This window comes from Meriones unguiculatus, chromosome 6, assembly GCF_030254825.1.
Source record: "Meriones unguiculatus strain TT.TT164.6M chromosome 6, Bangor_MerUng_6.1, whole genome shotgun sequence".
Classification (NCBI taxonomy): domain Eukaryota; kingdom Metazoa; phylum Chordata; class Mammalia; order Rodentia; family Muridae; genus Meriones; species Meriones unguiculatus.
The window spans coordinates 125054623-125077266 of NC_083354.1; the positions used below are offsets into that span (position 1 = coordinate 125054623).

Genomic DNA, 22644 nt, shown 5'->3' on the forward strand with positions numbered 1-22644 from the left:
TGGAGATCAAATGCAGGGCCTCTCACATAGGGCGAATGCTTGATTACTGAGCTACATTCCTAGCCTGCTTCTGTCCTTTTGAATGGTGATCACAGTGTTGGTACAGTGTTTACTAGCTGTTTTACCTGGAGATCAAACCTAGGACTGTGTACATCCTAGGTCATTATTCTACCCAGTGGCCACATCTGCAGCCCTCATTTTAAGTCTTTACTTATTCCAACTTTAGACTGAGTCTTTAATCTTCACCAAAGGAAAAAGCCTTAAAAATACTTTGAAAGAGCTCGAGAGATAGTTAAAAGTACTTGGCTCACTGGTTAAAAGTACTTGAGGCTCTTGCAATGGCTCTAACTTCAGTTCTCAGCTCCCACATCAGTTGGCTCACAGCCACCTGTAACTACAATTCAAAGGAATCTGGTTTCTTCATTCACCTGCACATCATGCCTGTACACATACACATATACATATAAATAAAAATAAAAAGATAGCCGTGTGGTGGTAGCACACACCTTAATCTCAGCGCTCAGGAGGGAAGGAGAGGCAGAGGTAGAGGCAGACAGATCTCTTGTGAGCTTGAGGCCAGCCTGGTCTACCGAGCAAATTCTAGGACAGCCAAGGATACACAAAAAAACCCTGTCTCAAAAAAACCAACAATAAATAAATAAATAGGAAATCTTTAAAACAACACTATGAAGCTGGTGACATGACTCACAGGAAAAAGCATACCCTACAAAAGCTTGATAACCTGAGTCAGAGCCCTGGAAGCCACGGTGGAAGAAAAGAACTAACTCCCAAAATTTGCCCTCTGATTTCTACACATGTGCTGTGGCACACACATGCTTACTCACACAGACACAACACATCCACATGCAACAATAAATAAATTCTTAAATACATTAAAATGCTATAATTCTGTTAACAGTGTAAGTATATCTACTTTTTAGGGGACTAAATTTTTATTTATTTATTTATGCTGCTGTGCAAGATATCCAAATTGCAGTGCCAAGCATGCTCACCATGTGTTTTTTCCTGCAGTGCTGGATTTAGAACTGGGGCCCTGTGCTTACCAGGCAAGCACTCTACACCCGAGCTGTGTCCTACTCCCCCATTCCCAGCCCGCCACTCCAAATAGCAATGTCATTTATTTGATAGGGCTGGGGCTATCATAGTTCTGTGGCAGGCCCCTGCCGATAATTCACAAGGCCACAAAACCAAAACCGAAAAGTAATCTTCTATATAATATCCAAAACTATTTCCTAAAAGGCATGTAAGCAGTGCACACTCCCTCCATAAAGCATTCTTGCTTTGTATTTTCTGCATGTTACAGACTAGGTGAGCTTGTAAATGTGAAACTTACTTAGTCGCATTTAGTCCAAATTTTACTTCAAGAAATTTCATCACATGCTCATTTTCTTTGTGTGGGACAAACATCTAGAAGAGAGAGAATCAGGCACCATGGCCAAGTTGTGAGGTATCATTCTCACAGAAGAGAAAACATTACCTAAACAAAGAAATACTCCCTTACCTATGCTTTTAAAGCATACTTATTTCCAGTTACTAATGATAGAAAACAGCCAGATTAACAGAAAAGTGGATTAAGTAACAGTGTGCAATATGAGTACATTCACTGTATGCTTAGATATAAAAATGCAACGGTATTTTGGGAGTATGAAAATTTCAACCTAGGATAGCTGATTTTAATAACCCCTGCCCTTAAAGACATATTTCTTGGTTTATTTGGTTTCTGACAGTCTCACGTAGGAGAGGCTAGGCACGAACTCACTGTGTAGCTGAGGGTAATTTTCTATGCACCCTGTTCCCTTGCTGGCTCATCGTTCCCACTAAAGCTGGCACAGTGTATTTCTCTATTCAAACTGATCCAAAGCTCAGTTACTTACCTTCACTATAAAATTCAAGGTCACTGGCACAGTACATAACAAATAAAATTCAAACACTTTCATTATTTTAGCCACAAAAGATCCTTTTTTCCAATCCAGCTACAAAGGAAAAACCAAAATCACATGAACAAAAAATGAGGTATACAATTAACGATTTAAAATAATGACTATTTTTAAGAAGGCAATGTTGATTACCTGAAGGCACCTAACAAGCATAAATGTTCCCACTAAACTTAATAAAGGAGACACCAATAAAGCTGGATTCTCAAACTGTAGCAAATAGCCAAGGAAGAGAGAAAATATGTAGATCTTAAATACTTCATAAACCTGTTGAAACAAAATAAAATAAGAATAAAATTAATTTTAAAATAGTAATTATAAGCAAATGTTCCACTATAACTTAAGACAGTGTTAGCAAATGTTCAATCTGTATTTTTACCGTTATGGCGTATAATTAACTTACCTTTTTCTTCTTAGCATTCCATAGAAACAAGGTAAAGAGCTAGAAAACTGTAAGTGAAAGCTAAAGAACCTGCTTGGTGACATACCTTAACTTGTGTTTGGTGTCAGGTTATTGCGTCAGCTCTGTGGAGCTGTGGTGCAGCACTTTCCCTAACTCTAGCTCCCAGGGGTCCAGTGCCCTCTTCTGCCCTCTTCTGCCCTCTTCTGGCCTCTTCTGCCCTCTCCTGCCCTCTTCTGCCCTCTCCTGCCCTCTCCTGCCCTCTCCTGCCCTCTTCTGCCCTCTCCTGCCCTCTCCTGCCCTCTCCTGCCCTCTCCTGCCCTCTCCTGCCCTCTTCTGCCCTCTCCTGCCCTCTCCTGCCCTCTCCTGCCCTCTCCTGCCCTCTTCTGCCCTCTTCTGCCCTCTCCTGCCCTCTCCTGCCCTCTTCTGCCCTCTTCTGGCCTCTTCTGCCCTCTCCTGCCCTCTTCTGCCCTCTCCTGCCCTCTCCTGCCCTCTCCTGCCCTCTCCTGCCCTCTCCTGCCCTCTCCTGCCCTCTTCTGCCCTCTTCTGGCCTCTTCTGGCCTCTTCTGGCCTCTTCTGGCCTCTTCTGCCCTCTTCTGCCCTCTCCTGCCCTCTCCTGCCCTCTCCTGCCCTCTCCTGCCCTCTCCTGCCCTCTCCTGCCCTCTCCTGCCCTCTCCTGGCCTCTCCTGGCCTCTCCTGGCCTCTTCTGGCCTCTTCTGCCCTCTTCTGGCCTCTTCTGCCCTCTTCTGGCCTCTTCTGGCCTCTTCTGCCCTCTTCTGCCCTCTTCTGCCCTCTTCTGGCCTCTTCTGGCCTCTTCTGCCCTCTTCTGCCCTCTTCTGACCTCTTCTGCCCTCTTCTGCCCTCTTCTGCCCTCTTCTGGCCTCTTCTGCCCTCTTCTGCCCTCTTCTGGCCTCTTCTGCCCTCTTCTGCCCTCTTCTGGCCTCTTCTGCCCTCTTCTGGCCTCTTCTGCCCTCTTCTGGCCTCTTCTGCCCTCTTCTGCCCTCTTCTGCCCTCTTCTGGCCTCTTCTGGCCTCTTCTGCCCTCTTCTGCCCTCTCCTGCCCTCTCCTGCCCTCTCCTGCCCTCTCCTGCCCTCTCCTGCCCTCTCCTGCCCTCTCCTGCCCTCTCCTGGCCTCTTCTGGCCTCTTCTGGCCTCTTCTGGCCTCTTCTGCCCTCTTCTGGCCTCTTCTGCCCTCTTCTGCCCTCTTCTGGCCTCTTCTGGCCTCTTCTGCCCTCTTCTGCCCTCTTCTGCCCTCTTCTGGCCTCTTCTGGCCTCTTCTGCCCTCTTCTGCCCTCTTCTGACCTCTTCTGCCCTCTTCTGCCCTCTTCTGCCCTCTTCTGGCCTCTTCTGCCCTCTTCTGCCCTCTTCTGGCCTCTTCTGGCCTCTTCTGCCCTCTTCTGCCCTCTTCTGGCCTCTTCTGCCCTCTTCTGCCCTCTTCTGGCCTCTTCTGGCCTCTTCTGCCCTCTTCTGCCCTCTTCTGCCCTCTTCTGCCCTCTTCTGGCCTCTTCTGCCCTCTTCTGCCCTCTTCTGGCCTCTTCTGCCCTCTTCTGCCCTCTTCTGCCCTCTTCTGCCCTCTTCTGGCCTCTTCTGGCCTCTTCTGCCCTCTTCTGCCCTCTTCTGGCCTCTTCTGGCCTCTTCTGGCCTCTTCTGCCCTCTTCTGGCCTCTTCTGGCCTCTTCTGCCCTCTTCTGCCCTCTTCTGCCCTCTTCTGCCCTCTTCTGGCCTCTTCTGCCCTCTTCTGCCCTCTTCTGCCCTCTTCTGCCCTCTTCTGCCCTCTTCTGGCCTCTTCTGGCCTCTTCTGGCCTCTTCTGGCCTCTTCTGCCCTCTTCTGCCCTCTTCTGCCCTCTTCTGCCCTCTTCTGGCCTCTTCTGGCCTCTTCTGGCCTCTTCTGGCCTCTTCTGCCCTCTTCTGGCCTCTTCTGGCCTCTTCTGGCCTCTTCTGCCCTCTTCTGGCCTCTTCTGGCCTCTTCTGGCCTCTTCTGCCCTCTTCTGCCCTCTTCTGCCCTCTTCTGGCCTCTTCTGCCCTCTTCTGCCCTCTTCTGCCCTCTTCTGCCCTCTTCTGGCCTCTTCTGCCCTCTTCTGCCCTCTTCTGCCCTCTTCTGGCCTCTTCTGCCCTCTTCTGCCCTCTTCTGGCCTCTTCTGGCCTCTTCTGGCCTCTTCTGCCCTCTTCTGGCCTCTTCTGGCCTCTTCTGGCCTCTTCTGCCCTCTTCTGCCCTCTTCTGCCCTCTTCTGGCCTCTTCTGCCCTCTTCTGCCCTCTTCTGCTCTCTTCTGCCCTCTTCTGGCCTCTTCTGCCCTCTTCTGCCCTCTTCTGGCCTCTTCTGCCCTCTTCTGGCCTCTTCTGCCCTCTTCTGCCCTCTTCTGCCCTCTTCTGCCCTCTTCTGCCCTCTTCTGCCCTCTTCTGCCCTCTTCTGCCCTCTTCTGGCCTCTTCTGCCCTCTTCTGGCCTCTTCTGGCCTCTTCTGCCCTCTTCTGCCCTCTTCTGCCCTCTTCTGCCCTCTTCTGCCCTCTTCTGCCCTCTTCTGGCCTCTTCTGCCCTCTTCTGCCCTCTTCTGCCCTCTTCTGCCCTCTTCTGCCCTCTTCTGCCCTCTTCTGGCCTCTTCTGCCCTCTTCTGGCCTCTTCTGCCCTCTTCTGCCCTCTTCTGCCCTCTTCTGCCCTCTTCTGCCCTCTTCTGCCCTCTTCTGCCCTCTTCTGCCCTCTTCTGCCCTCTTCTGGCCGCCCGGGCACTGCCTGCATGTGGTACACACATGCAGGCAAAACAGTCACAACAAAAAATGTCTAAGTTATTTAAAAAATGTAAAACAAAGAAAGACTAAAGAAGCTGGAGAAAAGCCTAAGTGATTAAGAGTAGCTACTGCTCTAAGTTCAATTCCCAGAACCAATATCGACAGCTCGCAACCTCCTGTAACTCCAGCTCCGGGAGATACCACAGCCTCTTCTAGACTACGTATGTACTGACTGCTCACATGTGCACAGACACACAGGTACATATACATAATTAAAAATTAAAAAAACTCTTCAAAGAGAGATACCCTTGGAGAATGCTGACATCCTGGGAGAGTGCAGAGTCTTGTGATGCTGATGATGTTCAGTTCTTGCCTTGGCTAACTCCATGTAAGCGTGTACAGTAAAGAGTAACTCTCAGCTTCACTGCCCATTCTCGCTTCTGTCTACACATCTCTTTTCAAGACAAAGCTCTGACAATAGGAAAGGCTTCAGGGAAAGTACAAAGCTGGATGAAGGAGATGCTCACTCTTTTCTTGCTCCTTGTTAGCTTGCACTTCAAACCTTACCCAAAAGAGTATCAGCTCTTGACCCTAACAAAGCTGTTCCTTCCTACTGAAGCTCAGAAGATAGGATAACTTTTCAACACTTGACAATGCAGCTCCGGCCCTCCTGCTTCCAGCAGTTGCTATTTCTGTAACGCTTGCAGGCCCCTCATCATCATCCTTTCAGCTAATAAATTATTAAGATGTCGACTTTATTCTTTTTTTCCCCCCCATTTTCTCTAGCTGTAATTTTAAGGGTAGGGCATCTTGTTATTTGTTGAATCCAATTTTTATAGACATAGCTGCCAACAATGTGACTGCCTTTAATCAAGATGGCCAACAACTTTATTCTTGGTTAATGATTATTTTGGAGAGAGATAAGTTTTGAGGTTTCTGGTATGAGAAAGCAATCAGGGGCCTTTGCATGTCAAGCAAAGTGTTCTACCACTGAACTACATACACAGCCTTGGTTATTAAATCCTTATGTTAGGTTCTCCCTGTTCAAATAACCCTGATGTTCATCAGAGTTCTGAAGAGCTGAGAACAAGGGATAGAGAAACAGAAAAGAGGTTCTGAGAGACAACCCTGTAACCCTGGTCTTTGCATTTGCGCCCCTCGTTTAAAGAGGTTCTGAGAGACAACCCTGTGACCCCGGTCTTTGCATTTGCGCCCCTCGTTTAAAGAGGTTCTGAGAGACAGCCCTGTGACCCCGGTCTTTGCATTCGCCCCTCGTTTAAAGAGGTTCTGAGAGACAGCCCTGTGACCCCGGTCTTTGCATTTGCCCCTCGTTTAAAGAGGTTCTGAGAGACAACCCTGTAAAACCCTTGGTCTTTGCATTTGCGCCTCGTTTAAAGAGGTTCTGAGAGACAGCCCTGTGACCCCGGTCTTTGCATTTGCGCCCCTCGTTTAAAGAGGTTCTGAGAGACAGCCCTGTGACCCCGGTCTTTGCATTTGCCCCTCGTTTAAAGCGTTGCACTACCTTATCACCTTGCGCCACTGAGAAGGTGTCCAGCAGCAGCAGAGAGACTGCCTGAAGAGACAAGATGTAGTGGCTGTGCTCCCACATCATCATGAAGGTGTGCGTCGAGGCACTCATCAGCAAGTAGCAAAACCTCTAGAGAGAAAGAAAGCCCTCAGGTCAGCAATGTCACTGCTGCACAAACCCAATGGGCTGCAGCACTTAAAGCCACCTTAAAATCACAAGGCCAGCCAGGTGTGGTGAAGCGTGCCTCAATCCCAGGGCTTGGGAAGCAGACACAGCTGGCTACCGGAGTTCAAGGCTAGCCTGGTCTACCAAGCAAGTTCTAGAACAGCCAGGGCTATGTAGAGAGTCTCTGTTAAAAAACAAAAACAAAACAAAACAAAAAACCCCACAAACCCAGCAGGATCTTAACAAAACACAGAAACTACACCTGTCTTTCCATAGTATATTGCTAAGGGAGGGCAGGACAAAACATGGGTTCAAGCACAGTTTTTTTCATGTCAAGAGAGGAAGCAAAAACTAAAAAAAAATTGGCATTTATTAGAGTGGCTGGTAAACTTTTGCTAATATGGAAATTTCTTTTGTACTAATACAGTATTTTTATTTTTCATCCATGCTAACTTTATTTTCCTAAAAACTATCAAGAGTCTGGATTGACTAGCCAATGCTTTGTTCTTAATGAAGTTTGGCCTATTTCCCTCCAATGCTATACATATTAGCTATGCAAAACTGGATGCTACTTCTCTTTACTTAATACTGAAAGAGCTGCATCTGGGGGTGCACTTCCCTAGTTTCAGTCCTTGGAACTAGAGCCAGAGGCTCCAAGGCCAGCCTGAGTTGTCTCTTTCAACATCCTGTTCCTTCTCCATTTAGGGATGAACACCCTGCGCACAGTAAACCTACTTGCTGAATTTTCATATCTTGAATGTTTTGTTTTCATGTAAAACTACATGAACATATTTCGGATCTGTACTGGCTATTTCCCATAGTTCGGTGTTTTCTTCTGGTGCTAGGGCTCAAACACAAGGCCTCAGACTTGCTGGGAAGGAATTCTACCATGGAGCTGCATCTGCAGAACAGGTCTTTAGTTTTAAATATAAGTCTTAGTGTAGAAGAGTGAACTGCCAAAGCTGCTTTTTAGATATTTATTTTTAATCAAAACAAACTGTTGCCTAAAAAAGCTTAATAACTTTTAAAATAAAATATATTTAATTTTTTTTATTATTGTATAAAATTTGGGAGGAGAGGGCACACATGGGGAGGCCAAGGGACAACTCTGTGGTGTCTGTTCTCTCTTACAGTTATGTGGGTCCGGGGAATCACACTCAGGTTGTTGGGCTTTCAGAGCCTCTGAGCAGAGTCATGCTCTACAGACAGGCTGGCTTACAACTTGGAGCCTAGGCTGGTCTTGAACTTGTGGCAATCTTTCTGCTTCAGTTGTCTGTGTGCTGCTACTACAAGTGTGCACCTTAATGTCCAGCTATTCTTACTTTTACTTTTAAGAGGATTTTGGTTTTGTTGTTTTATTCTGTTTGACAGGGCTGGCTTTGAACTCATCATGTAGCTGAGTTCCTGCTTTCTGCCTCCCAAGTGCTGTAATTAGAGATATGGGCTACCATACCTAGCTATGTTCTTGCATATTTCAAAACATTTTTTTATAAACTTTATCCCATTTATACCACATTATTTTCTTAATGTTTTTCATTGCAACGTTTCTTGTGATGCTAGATTTATTATTTCAAAGTTTTTTTTGTTTTGTTTTGTTTTTGCTTTGTTTGTTTGTTGTTGTTTTAAGACAGGATTACTCTATTGTGTAGCTCTGGCTGCCCTGGAACTTACAATGTAGACCAGACTGGCCTCAAAATTCACAAAGCTCCTCCGGCATCTACCTTCTGAGCACTGGGATTAAAGACAGGCATCACCATACCTAGCTTATTACCTTTCAGTTTCCTATTGTATTAAGTAAAACACATGGACATTAAAATAGAGAAAGGAATCCAATTAACTCTTCCCACTGGTGTTTGTTTGGTTATGGTGCTAGGGTAGAAGCTCTAGCCCATGCCCATGCCAGCTACCACAGAATCACTCCCCCAGCCCTAGTTCCTGCCCTGCATTCCAGACAGCCAAGTTCCTTAGGAGATTTTGTTTGGTCTCTCTGGTCTCTTCCTAGCCAGGAATTTTTTATCTAGGACAGGCAGACCTCCAAAGGACTGTTACATTTCAGTCAATTTTAATATAATGAACTGCTTCTGTAGACATATATTTTATTAAAGTTAGTCTGTGACACAGTCTATGGCCTTCATTCAACAGCCGATTGTGGCAATAACAGTAACAATAATTAAGAATCTAAGTAACCTGGGACAGACATTTCCTTCAACTTTAACTGACCTACTACATCTCAGTCAGGGAGGACATGTGATTGAGCAAAAGAACATGCCATACTGCCATCAAAGTTTATACACTGTCATCCTCGGCCACCGCTGCATCTTCAGTAACATTTCTTTAAGTGCTGATGACTAAAGGACATAAATGTTCCTGAAGTAAGAGAAATGGCAAAAACAACACTCGGATAGGTTAACTTCCAAAATGAGATATTCTTCATGTCATTGTCAAGTAACCATACTGAAAGCAATGTAATATCAGTTTTCCTAAAAATATTTGACTGTCATCAGATTACAGAAAAACATGACTTAACAGCTACCTAACGACACGTTACATAGTAACATGCTCCACTGAATAGAACTTAACTCCTAATATGACTTCCTTTAAAACGTGCACCATGGCCCAGCATGATGGTGCACAAACGTAATCCTCCATGAGGCACTTGGAATAAGTGTTCAAGGCCTAGCCTCAGCTACAGAATGAGTGTGAAGCCAGCCTGAACGATAAGATTTTTGTCTCAAAACATGTAGCACATTTCATTTGCAAAGCATCAGAGTTAGCTGTGTGATATATAAAACAGACTTGTGCCTTACCTCTGCATAGGTATTTAAGTTTCTTTTTAAATAGCCCGTAAGTGCAGCAACTTGGCATGCAAAGTATGGCAGAGCCCAGTTTTCTCTTAAAGGAATGGAGTACTCGATCCTTGTTGTATCTACCCTAAAATAAACAGAGCAACACCGAGAGTGAGGCACACGCTTGTGTAACAGTACACTTCTCTTAGTTTATTTTTAAACTACTATGATTTATTCTATAAATAGGTATATGGTGCTTTGCCTGCATGTGTGTTTGTGTACCATGTGTGCCTGGTGCTCTCAGATGCCAGCAGAGGGCATAAGATTCCTGGAACTGGAGCTATAGACAGTTGTGAGCTGCTATGTGGATGCTGGGAATTGAACCCAGGCCCTGTGGAAGAGCAGCCAGTGCTTTTTACTGCTGAGCCATGCTGGCAGTTCACAGTAGTAATCCTGGCACTTGGAAGGCAAAGGCAGGAGGATCACTGTACAAGCCTGGAGCTAGCCTGGTCTACATATCAAGTTCCATGCTAGCCAAAGACACAGCAAGACCCTGTCTCAAAAATACTGCAAATAGGAAAATGAATACTGACAGAAATCAGAAAAATTAGGTCCATGCTTATGAAATTGTAATCAGCCTCTAGTAGCCTATTATATAAGAGTATAAAATAGCCAGACATGGTGGCACACCTTAATCCCAGCATTCAGGGAGGCAGGGGGATCTCTGTGGGTTTGCGGCCAGCCTAGTCTACAAAACAAGTCTAGGACAGCCAAGGCTACATAGAGAAACCCTGTCTCCAAAAACCAAATTAAAAAAAAAAAAGTATAAAATAGTCACAATTCAGGAACAATGAGTGATGAGTGAGAGGCTCAATGGGGAAAGGCGCGTCCAACAAACACTCCCCAAGACCCACAAGGCAGAAGGGGAAAACCAGCTTTTCTGCTTTCAGCTACGGTGCAACCTTCTTCGGTTCATCCCATTCAAGCGCTTCCACCATACTGCCCAAGTTTGACCTCAAGGAGTTCAAAGTTGTGTACTTGAGGCACACCGGATATGAGGCCCGTAGTGTATCTGCACTGGCCCCCAAGATCGGTCCTCTGGGTGCGTCTCCAAAAAAAGTTGGTGATGACATTGCCAGTGATTGGAAAGGTCTGAGGATTACATCCAGAACAGACAGGCCAAGACTGAGGTAGTGCCCTCTGCCTCTGCCCTGATCATCAAAGCCCCAAAGGAGCCGCCGGGGGACAGAAAGGCGCGGAGGATCATTAAACATTGTGGAAATATCACATTTGATGAGACTGTCAACACTGCCAGCCAGATGCAACACCGTTCTTGAGCCAGAGAGATTTCTATTAAGGAGATCCTGGGTTCTGCACAGTCTGTGAGCTGCAATGTGGATGGCCGCCACCCTCATGACATCATACATGACATCAACATGGTACAGTGGAATACCCAGCTAGTTAGGAAGCAATGAGAAACAAAAAAGGGGAAAACCAGATCTGGAAAGTTCACGTCTAACCTACATACACATACACTTAACCAATACAATGTAAACAAAAAGTAGTAAAAGTTCATTGAACTGAACACTTAAAATCTCTATATTTTTGGCTTTATTTTTTCAAAACAATAAGAAAAATAATATATTTTATTGAGTTTGTGTTCCTATAGCAGGATACTATAGAATTTGCAATTTATAAACAACAAAATGTATTGCTCGCAGTTCTAGAAGCTGAGAATCTAAGATCAAGGAAGGTGCCAGGGATCCAGTGTCTAGTGAGGACCCATTTCTCACAGACGGTACCTTCCAGCCTTTCCTCACGAGTGGAGGGGAACAAGATAGCTTGATTCAACCCCCCAAATTTTTTTCTGTAGTGCTGGGGATTGAAGCCAGGGCTTGTGTGTACTTGACACGCCCTCTACCACTCAGCTATAGCCTAGTGCCCGTCAACTATTTTATAGGAACAGTAATTCCAATCATAAAGATTACTCCTCACTTATGACCCACCTCTCAACAATAATACATTGGTAATTAAGTTTCAATATATGAACTTCCAGGAAGCACATTAAAAACCTAACAGTACAAATGGCAATTCTAACAATTCTGGCTTGTCAAAGATTTCTTAATTATGACATAAAAGTATGAAAAGAAAAAGAAAAACAGGAAGTAAAACCCTTTTGGGAAAACTTACTGCTAAGTTCGCAGTTGACCATGACTGGGAAGCCCTGAGCTTAGCATAAAATGGAGAATGCCCTTTTGCTGTTGAGGCTTTCTCTTCTCTGCCTGGAGATCCTGGATGCCCATACCTTCTACCCAAGAAACGTCCGGTTGTCCACAGGAAAATTACAGGTCCACCTCCCTTTCTTCCATAAGAACCCACTCAGCAAGCACCTGAGATTCTTGGAATGCCTCTCCACGCAAATGAGGCATCTCAGTAACTTAGCCCTTCCCCCAATGATCTTTGCCAACTCTGAATATCTCTATCCCCCAAAGTTCTATATAACCCTTGTTCACCCCAAATAAAACTGATCTGTGTCCCTGAGGCTGATCCCAGAAGGTCATTTCTGTTCATGCTCACAGGCCACTGAATCCCTAGTTCAATGCTTCTGCTCCCTAGTTCCTGAGGACCAGAAGCCAATGACCCTAGGAACCAGGGAGAGCTGCAAAACCCAACTTACCAGACTTGATCAAAATTTAAAGCTTTCCACTTTCATTATTTATAAAAGTACATGGCCAGGCATGGTGGCTCATACATTTAATGCCAGCACTCAGGAAGTGGATCTGGCAGTTGAATTCTATGAGTTAGAGGACAGCCTGGTCCATAGAAAAAGTTCTCGACACCCAGGGCTACATAGTGAGAGCCTGTCTCAAAAGGCAGGAGAGGGGGTTGAGAGGGAGAGATGCAGGAAGAAGAGGAAGAAAAGGAAGAGGAGGAGAAATACAAAGCACACTGAAAAAAAAAAAAAAAAAAAAGACAAAACCAAACCTGAAATAGGTAACCCGAGGATGGCAAAACATGAGAGACAAACACCGGCATCACCTCCACACTGGCCTGAGGAAGAACTTGTTTCCCACGAACGTAAGGACAGGAAAGCCTTCCCAGAAATGCGTGGTTAACTGTTTTACTGTGCCAACACCACAGCCTGCACTATAGAGCTACTACCGTGTACTCTCTCCATCACCCGTTACAGTGTTATGCCAGTCAAACATCAGAAGGTGGACAATGTTGGAGAAAACAAGAACTGAGTATGGTGGCACAGAGCGCAAGAGGCCAAGACAAGAACACCACAGTCCGTGGCCTACCTAGGTTTCAAACCGCCCCCCCCACCAAAACCCAAAAACCCAAAAACCCAAGAATGTAGGACTGTAGCTGAGACTTACAGTACTTCCAGAGCATACCCTGGGTCCAACCCTCAGTACTATAAAACAGAAGGTATGCACAGAGACGTGACAGAAACATTTCAATTTAAAAAAAAATGCAGCTAGGCGCAGAGACACATGCCTATAATCCTAGCACTCAGGAGGCACAGGCAGGAGGATCTCTGTCAGTCTGAGGCCACCCTGGTCTATAAAGCGAGTCCAGGACAGCCAGGGCTACACAGAGAAACCCTGTCTCAAACAAACAAACAAACAAACAAACAAAACAAAACAAAAAGAAAGAAAAAAGAAAAATTGGGAAGAATGTGAAGAGACTTTACCAACTAAGAGCATGCACATCACTGGTCACTCAGTGCATGCAAACTAAAACCGTGTTCTCTGCTTCCTGGTTGCCATGACAGAACCACACACCTACCAACTGTTAAAATTCTTCCTTGCCGCAGGCCCAAAGCAATAGATGCAGCAAATCGGCCTAAAATCTCCAAAACCACACTCAAATAAGGATTCCAAGGAAAAAGCAGCTGCTTGCAAATCAGCAAAAGAGGCCTTATAAGTAATCAGCATGACCACTCTCCAATACAGGCACCTTGTGGTCCGAGAGCCATACACACCCTGAGAAGACAGCCCTAAAACAGAACGCATCGCTATCTGACGGGAACGGAACTGCTTCCCAAAACTCCGCTAAGCAGGAGCAAACAGCCTACAATGCAGCCACGTGCTCCCGTCGAGCAAAAAGTCAGTGGAAACTTCTCCTCAGGGAGCCACTTCACAGAACCAAAACTGAAAATCAATGACCAAACACACCAGATCCTGCTCAGGACTGCTTATTTATGTATGCCTCTCACCACTCTCCTTCAGGGAAACCCCGGGAAAGGTGGGTGTGAGATCCTGGTGCTCCGTCTCACCTGTCTTTCTACAACCATGCTGAAAACTAAATTCCCTTCCCGCCTTTCATGGAGAAAAAGGAGTAATAAACTACAATGAGGTATTACTGCACATTAGTACCTACCATGCAACAAGGCTCTTAGTACACACGTGCACACACGTGCACACACACACACACACACACACACACACACAGACTGACTTAAGTCAGGGGACAACTGTATGGCTTAGAGGTACAGTACTTGCCTAGCAGGCACAAGGCCTGGGTTCAACACCAAAACTGAAAGGAAACAAAGCTAGGGAAAACCTCTTTGCTTAAAATAGCTTACGCTAATGACTTCCAGGTACGATCAGAAGCTGCAAACTGTCAAGTATGAGTTGGTTAAAAAGAAAGCCAGAAAAATCTATGAAGTAGAAGAACACCTGAAGGAAGAAGAGAAAAGGCAGGCAACACAGAAAACTAAACTGACTGCTTTAGCAGTGCAGCTCCCGTGCAAGTTGAGCCAGCAGCTGCTTCCAGACACAATTTTTTCTCTCTTTGCTGAGTTGGTACTCAGGATTGAGCCTCAAAGGAGGCTGGGAAATGGCTCAGAGGTAAAGCACTGGCTACTCCTGCAGGTGACCCAGGTTCAATTCCCAGCACCACATATCAGCTCACAATCGTCCGTAACTCCAGTTCCAAAGGACCTGATGCCCTCTTCTGGCCTCTGCGGGTATCAGGGATACATGCGGTGCACAGGTATCCATGTAGGCAACGTCCACATGCGTAAAATACAAACAAATAAATCTTTATTTAAAACACCCTGCTCGATAAAATAAGACACCTCTCTCCCTAAATAACCCAGAAGAGATACCACAGTGCAGCGCCCAGATGTAAGAACATGAAGGAAAATAAGCAAGGGATATAGCTAAGTTGGTAGAGTGTTCACTCGGCATGCAAAAAGACCCAGTTCCATCTCCGGCATCACATGAGTGTATGTCTGTGATCCCAGCACTGGGGAGGACAGTGCACTTGAGACCACGGTGGGCTACATAGTAAGTCCGAGACCAGCCTGGTCAACATACCAAGATTCTGTCTCAGAAACAAAAACAACCAGGGAACAGGCTCAGCAGTAGAGTCTCTGCCTAGCTGTAAAAAGCTATATGCTATTCCTCAGCAGTATAAAAGAACCCTGGCTGTCCTAGAACCTGTTATGTAGAGTGGGCTGGCTTCAAACTCACAGAGATCCACCTGCATGCATCTACCTCCCGACTGCTAGGATTAAAGGTGTGTGCCACTATAATGGGGTAGGTTCAAGTTTTTTGAGTCAAGTGTTTGTTGTTGTTTTTTTTGTACTGGGGACAGGGTTTCTTTGTGTAGCCTTGGCTCTCTAGACCCACCTTGTAGACCAGGCTGGCCTTGAACTTACTGTCTGCCTCTGCCTCCTTGAGTGCTGGGATTACAGGTGTGGCCCACCACGCCTGGCTTGAGTCAGGGTTTTAAACAGACCAGGAGCAGCTAAAGCTCAGGCAGGTGCCTGCCACGGTGTACCAGTGGCCGTCATAAACAATTTGTAGGACTCTTCTCTCTTAGACCACCATATGGGTCCTGGTAATGAGTCAGGTTACCAGCTTAGCAGTCTTCTCACTAGCTTACTACATGTTCAAAGAGTTCATTTTCTCTGCCTCAACCCAGTGTGGTCCAGTGCATCCTACTCATCTCTTAATCTTCTGACACCGCCTCTTATACCAGCTGGAGGAAACTTCTGCTTTGTTTCACCCTCGTGTGTGTGTGTGGTGTGTGTGTGCCAGTGTTGTCATGTGGGGGGAGCACGTGTAAGTGAAGGCTGACTTCAGTACTCTTCCTTGATTGTGCTCCATCTCACTCACTGGGGTAGAGTCTTTCGATCAACCAAAAAGTTAGCAATGTGGTAAGTCTGGCTAACCAACTGGCTCCCGGAAGCCGTCTAAGAGCTTGAACTCCAGGCGGCTCCACATCCACCCAGCACTGCCATGGATTCCGGGAATCTGAACTCCAGTTCTCATGCTTGTGTAGCTAGTGCTTCAACCACTGAGCCCTCTTCCCAGGCCTGCTCTTCAAGTGCTCATGTGGCCAGCTGAGGCCCTGAGGGGAATCCTGCCTAAACCACACCGCGCAGCCCAACAATCACAGGTTTGCAGCTTATGGCTGAGCATTTTAAGAATGAGAATGTTTTGACACTCTCTGACTACCACAGCTACAAAAAACTTGTAAGTATCAATTTAAACACCTTTCATACCTGTTAATCAGGAACCATGCAACAGTGAGCATTCCTGCTAGCCATGTGCCACTCAAAAGCCAACTTGTAACAAATAAAGCTGTAACGTATACTCCTTGTAATCCAAAAACAATGCCAATGTAGAAATACACTGGTTCAATAATTTCCTAAAGGCAAAAAGAGAGGGAATGATAAAGAGGATGACGTTAAACAACCTGAGGATACAAAACTATGTAAGAAAATGGATATTAAAGTAAAAAGAGGCGGCTGGAGAGCTGGCTCAGGGGTTAAGAGCACTGGCTGTTCTTCCAAAGATCCTGCGTTCAATTCCCAGCAGCCACATGTGGTTCACCACCACCTGTAGTGAGATCTGGTGCCCTCTTCTGGTGTGTAGATATATATGCAGGCAGAATACTGTGTAATAAATAGATAAATCTAAAATAAATAAATTTAAATAAAATGAAAAGAGAGGGCTGGAGAGATGGCTCAGTAGCTAAGAGCATATTTTCTTCTTACAGAGGACTTCAATTCAGTTCTCAGAGCCCACATGGCGGCTCACAACCATCTGTAACTTCTAGAGCAGTGGTTCTCAATCTTGCTAATGCTGTGACATTTAAATAGTTCCTCATGCTGTGGTGAACCTCACCCAGGAAATTATTTCACTGCTACTTCAGAACTGTAGTTTTGCTACAGTTTTGAATCATAATGTAAACATCTGATATGCAGGATATCTGATATGAAACCCACACAGGGATCGAGACCCACAGGTTGAGCACCACTGTTCTAGAGGACCCGATGCCCTCTGACCCCTGAGGGCACCAGGCACACACGTGGTACACATACAGATATACAAGCAAAACCCTCACCCCCATGAGTAAATCTGCAGAGGAGCTACATACGCTGCTGCCGGTCGCTTGGTAGAGGGCACTGGCGATGAGCTCTGGGTACAGGGACAGCTGCTGTACGGCGTTGATGGTCTTCAGGGAGATGGTCTTGTTATTGTGGGTCAGCTCGTACACACCTACACACATAAACAGTTCTCTCCAGGTTACTGCTCTGCTTTGACAGTGAGTCAACATGTCACTCATTAGTCACCACAGTTAATATGAAAAGAAAGACATTCAAATGCAACACCAGATGCCTCATTTTCCCAACTTTTTTATTATGTACAGAAAGAGAAACCACTACATTCTGAGACAAATTCCCACATTCTAAAGCTCTTAATCTTTAAGAACAGTTTCATCTTAGAACAGTATTATTACAATTACATACCTCTTTCAAATGAAGGCGCCTTTAACATGTCTTTATAATAGGAGTAATAAATAGCACTGTCACCCTGAAATGTGATTTCTCGTTCAAGTTCCTACAATGAAAGAAGTATTTGAATGTCAGTGTTAACTGTCAGCTGCACTTTCTTTTCCCTATCTTCTAATGTTTTGGTTCTGTTTGTTTTCTTCATATTTTAAATTGGCATGACATGGATTTACCATTTTAGTCAAGGAGATATTTACATTTTCCATAACTACCATATTAACAAGCACACACACAAGATAAATACATATATGCATACGTACAAGTAAAAGTTTTATCTATCATGTCTATAATCCTAGGACTTAAAGGGTCAATCAGGAGGACTGAGAGTTCACGGCCCACCTGGGCTGCATGACGAGACCCCCTGCCTTTAGATAAATGTGAAACCTACAAACAGCTCTGTAGTTGTGTCTTGAAAGGGCTAGATTAAACAGTTCTATGAGTTTCTTTATTGTAAACATTTCGGTTTCCATATATGTCTCCCACCGTTAGTCTCCAAGAGGAAATGTTTTTCAGGTCTATTTTACCAATGAACCACCCTCCCATTCAAAAACTGCTATGGTCTAGATGCCAGCATCCCTAGATAGAGATCAATCTTATATGTGAAACTCAATTGCTAGTGTGATGACATTTCAAAAAGGGCATCTGGAATGTGGGTGTATCATGAGGACACAACCTTCTGAATAGGGTTAGTGCCCTTATGAAATAGGGCCCAGAGTTCCCCTGTCTCTTCTGCCACAGTAAGATGGTCACCTATGGATCAAGAAAGAAGTCCTGGTCTAAACCTAGTGGCACATGCCTTTAATCTTAGCACTTTGGAGGCAAAGGCAGACAGATCTGTGAGCTCTAGCCATGCACTGTTAAATAGTGACATTCTGTCTCAGAAAGTAAGAGAGGAGGGCCAAGCAAAGAGAGAGAGAAAAGAGAGATGGGGAGAGAGAAAGGAGAGAGACCTCACTAAATACTAACTCTGCTAATCTGCTGGTGGCCTTTGAGCCTAATTTATATGTTGTTTCAGCAGCCCAAATATACTAAGACAGACCTAAATGAATCTCAAAAGTATTTTTTGGGATGGAACATTTTCCCATCTAGGTGTGGTGGTTCATGTTTCTAACTCCAGCACCAAAAAGGATGAGGCAGGATCACTGAGTCCGAGACCAGACTGGACCATATAGTGATTATATAGTAATTAGGCTAGCTTAATTAACAGAGTGAGACTTTGTCTCAAAAGCAAAACAACAGACTTGTTTCTTTTTAAGATTTCAAAGATGACTCTAACCATCATCCTTAAAATTAACTGTGCATATGAAACACACAGACCTTACTAACTCTCTGGGTGTGGGGGACACACCCTTCATGCCAGCACTCAGAAGGTGCACAGATCTCTCAGTTTTAAGCCAACCTGATGTACAGAGCAAGTTCCTGGACAGCCAGGGATATAGAGAAACTCTGCCTCAAAAAAACCCAAATAATAAATAAACATATAAATAAGTAAATAAGAGCTTACTAAAATATAGACAAATTTTAAAGTGGGTTAGAAAAGTCTGCAGTTTTGAGAAAGCTCTCACTGTCAGTGCCCTTCATCTGTTTATACTAAGTTCTTCATGAATACCTACATTTTCAAGGCTTAGTGGTCTCCGTTCTGCCCATACAATACAATCACCTGATCTGAAACACTGCAGACTGGCAGCCTAAAGAACATGAGAGGGAGGTCACTTTCTGACAGCTTCCTACACCTGGCAGGGACAACTATAACGACAGAGGTGTTTTTTCCTCTGTTTGTTTACTTGTTTGTTTGAGACAGAGCCTAGCTGTACAGCCCTGACTTTTCTAGAACTTAATGTGCAAACCTGGCTGCCCTCAAAATTGCAGAGATCAACCTGCCTCAGTCTCCTGAGTGCTGAGATTAAAGGTGTGCCCTGCTTAAGACACAGACTTTTAAGGGAAAGGCAAACCACAGCGATAGCTAAACCAACATACAGATGCAGTCAGTACCCAGTCAGTTACAAGGGTTCATAGTCTTTATTCTCCACAAATCAGTCAGCTTAACTACTTGCTCAAAAATAAGCAGTGGTAAAACTAAACAAACAAAACCCACCAATGTGAGCTCAAACCTTTTAAAACTCCATATAGCTAAGTAAACTTTGAGAGCAAATTTATTCAAAGGTCAAAGGATGAAATTTCAAATATAACTATAGTGATTAAGGATTCAGTGAAATAAATATACATAATTTAAAGCCAAAGATTAAAAATGAGTCATCATTTTAATACTATTATTAGAGCCAGTTAGATGATTTAGTGGCTCAAGATACTTGTTACACCACACAGACATACACAACAAATTAATAAATATAATTTGAAACTATAATAAAATATAAAATTTAAATCCTGTTGTATTTGTTAATCATTTTAAACCTTCTCCCAAAATTGTAATTATAAAATCTAATTCTAAAATTAGATTATACATCTGTAATTATATAGCCTAAAAGTCAAAATATTTTAATGCTGTTTCTGAAGTATGAGCTACCAAAACTACAAAGAGGCTGACCAATACCACAGCACTTTACTGAAAGTCACTAGAGAGATTCGGTTTGACTGAACACAGCCATCTTCCAATGGAAGAGTCTTGGCTGCTCCTGAGTGCCTCTGATCTCTTTTCCCCGTTTCTCAGCATACTATAAACAGGCAAAATTTCTAGAGTGGTACATGGAACTTTCAGACCTATATCGTATCTCAAGAACCCCATGGGCGTGCCTGATGTCCTTGACATCAGCTTAAGATGAACCAGGTGCACTCCGTTTGGAAGACGTTAGCTGTTCTGACCATTTTATCACCACTTCCTTTTGATCCCAATCTCAAGGACTCACTTGTTTTGCAACTGCCCACAACTCACTTGTACAAATGAGTCCCATCTGCAACTTCTCTGGATGCCAGTGCTAGAATTAGTGGCATATGCCACCAAGCCCAGATTACTACATATTTTAAGGGTGATACTGTAACTGTGTCTCAAAAGAGCTTCTACAGCATTTTGCTAATACTAATAAATAAAATATTTGCTATAATTATCATATATACACATGATCTCCTAAGAAACACAATGCTCAAGTTAGTAATTAGTTTGAAAACACTTTTCATAATCTCAAAATTCTTCTTACCTGCCTGTTGGAAAACCAGAATTTCCGTTCATGGTAAGCTGATAAGTAGAAAACATGCATCATACCACTAATAACTGCTGCAAGACAGCCAATGAAAATCTTTGCAAAACGTTGAAATGATACATCTGAAAAAGAATACTGAAGATAATCAAAAAGTAATACATTGTCTTGAAATGAAGTGACTAAAATGGCACCCTAGCTCAATGGTTTCTCTCCAAAAACATAACCCCAGTCTAATCACAACAAAATGCTAACCTCCAATAAAGCCATCCTACAGGCCCCTCGCCAGATGCTTCCTGGCTGAGAACTCACTGACGGAATGAATGCTTGCCTGGCATATGTGAGGCCCTGGGTTAATCCCCACCACAGGCAAAGGAAAGGAGGTGGAAAGAAAGACAGATGGATGTCAGGGTCATCAGAAACAAACCTAGGAAACTGTCAGAGCATAGAGTCCAAAAAACATGGCAACAAAAATAAAAAGACATTAGGTTAAAAACTAAGAACATACCAATAAAGCATAGGCCTTATTTAAGGGCAACACATCAATGTTCATTACTTGTAACAAACACATTAGTAGCATACTAATGTGAAATGCTAACAAGGGAAAGATGTTCTAAAGTCTAGGGACAGTAAGATTAGTGGATTAGTGGAAATACATCCTAGCACCAATCATGATGACCTGAGTTCAATGCTCAGAACCAACATGGTAGAAGAAGAGAACTGATTCCCAAAGTTACTCTCGGATCTCCATGTGTGCTCATATACACAAACACACATACAAAATAAGTAAAAAAAAAAAAAAAAAAATTAATTCAGGTCTATATTTTATATGATGAACACATTGTAGAGATTTGTTTCACAAGTTAAATATGCATAACATTAAAGAACAGTACACTGAAACTTGGTTAAGACATGAAAAAAAAGCCAGGTGTAGGGACACAGGCCTTTAATCCCAGCACTTGGGAAGCAGAGAAACTCTGTGAATTCAAGGCCAGCCTGGTCTACAAAGTGAGTTCCAGGACAGCCAGGACTACACAAAGAAACCCTGTCTCAAAAAAACAAAAAAGGAAATAAAAAGTGAAAGAAAAAAAGAAAGAAAAAAAAAACACATTAAAAAAAAGCCGCTTTCAAAGGAGGCTTTCACGTCTGTGGATGACACCCCCGGAATAATAGTTACGTTGCCTTTGCTATTTTTGATTGAACCAATAAAGTCTGAAACTCGCCCCCCCAAAAAAAAAGCCAACTATAGAACTACAGAAACAAATCCTGTCTCAGACAAAGAGATGAGAAAAATGCCCATTGACTTTAAAAGTAATCAAAAGGAATGCACTACACTCATTCTGAATTACTCATATATATATATGTTATATACACATACACACACACTCTCTCTCTCTCTCTCTTTCAAGAATAAGCAACATATATCCTATAAACTACAGTCCTTGATATATCATAGTGAGTTCTGATGATGATGTCTTAAAAGGACACTTGCAACTGTTTATTCACGCATAGCCATCCAGGCATGGGAGCGCTTGCTGATGAAGCAGCACAGAGCTCAGCTGGCTCTGCACACAGGAGGATGCAGCCCCACCACGGCTGGGAAGCACAGCACCCGATGCTCTGCTACTGAAAGCAGATGACTTTGGGGAAATCAACGTTTCCATTTATTAGATCAGTTAAACAAAACCTCTGGGCTGTGGGTTAGCAGTGTTAGCAAGGACATCGCCCAGGCTCAATCCCTATCACTAAAAGACAAACAAAACTCAGTGTTTGCAAATGTTATTATCATATAAAATATATATATTTACATCAAAAATAATTACATTCTATTCAATAAACTATTAGTGCTAGTATGATGTAACTGTTTTATCATTTTGGTTTTTTATAGTCGTGGTGGTGTTATTGAGACACAGTCTCACTATGTAGCTTTGGCTGGCCTGGTACTCAGAGATCCACCTGCCTCTGCTTCCCAAGTGCTGAAACTAAAGGTGTGAGCCACAACACCGACCCTTAATAAAACTGTCTTAAAATTTGACTTTGGTTTGATTTGGTTTGAATTTTGGTTTTGAATTCTGCTGATGAAGCAGCACAGAGCTCAGCTGGCTCTGCACACAGGAGGATGCA

At 44.0% G+C, this 22644-nt stretch overlaps 1 protein-coding gene and 1 pseudogene across 5 annotated transcripts in view; one reads left to right on the forward strand and one right to left on the reverse strand.

Annotated features, from left to right (window-relative positions):
• Dpy19l4 (dpy-19 like 4) overlaps window positions 1-22644 on the reverse strand; it is a 53321-nt gene that overhangs the window by 22616 nt on the left and 8061 nt on the right. For 2 of the 5 annotated variants that reach the window (XM_060385995.1, XM_060385994.1), the window contains exons 2-9: window positions 17327-17417; window positions 16954-17075; window positions 16076-16221; window positions 9577-9700; window positions 6599-6733; window positions 2091-2222; window positions 1896-1994; window positions 1355-1428 (exon numbers count right to left, since the gene is read on the reverse strand). In XM_060385995.1, coding sequence (XP_060241978.1) covers window positions 1355-1428; window positions 1896-1994; window positions 2091-2222; window positions 6599-6733; window positions 9577-9700; window positions 16076-16221; window positions 16954-17075; window positions 17327-17354 — 860 coding nt within the window. In that variant the 5' untranslated portion in view covers window positions 17355-17417. Of the gene's footprint in view, window positions 1-1354; window positions 1429-1895; window positions 1995-2090; window positions 2223-6598; window positions 6734-9576; window positions 9701-16075; window positions 16222-16953; window positions 17076-17326; window positions 17418-20520; window positions 20659-22644 lie in introns of all 5 variants that reach the window. The other 3 variants (XM_060385992.1, XM_021657627.2, XM_060385993.1) reach the window with 3 other exon arrangements.
• Window positions 10429-11020, forward strand: LOC110561274 (large ribosomal subunit protein uL11-like; annotated as a pseudogene).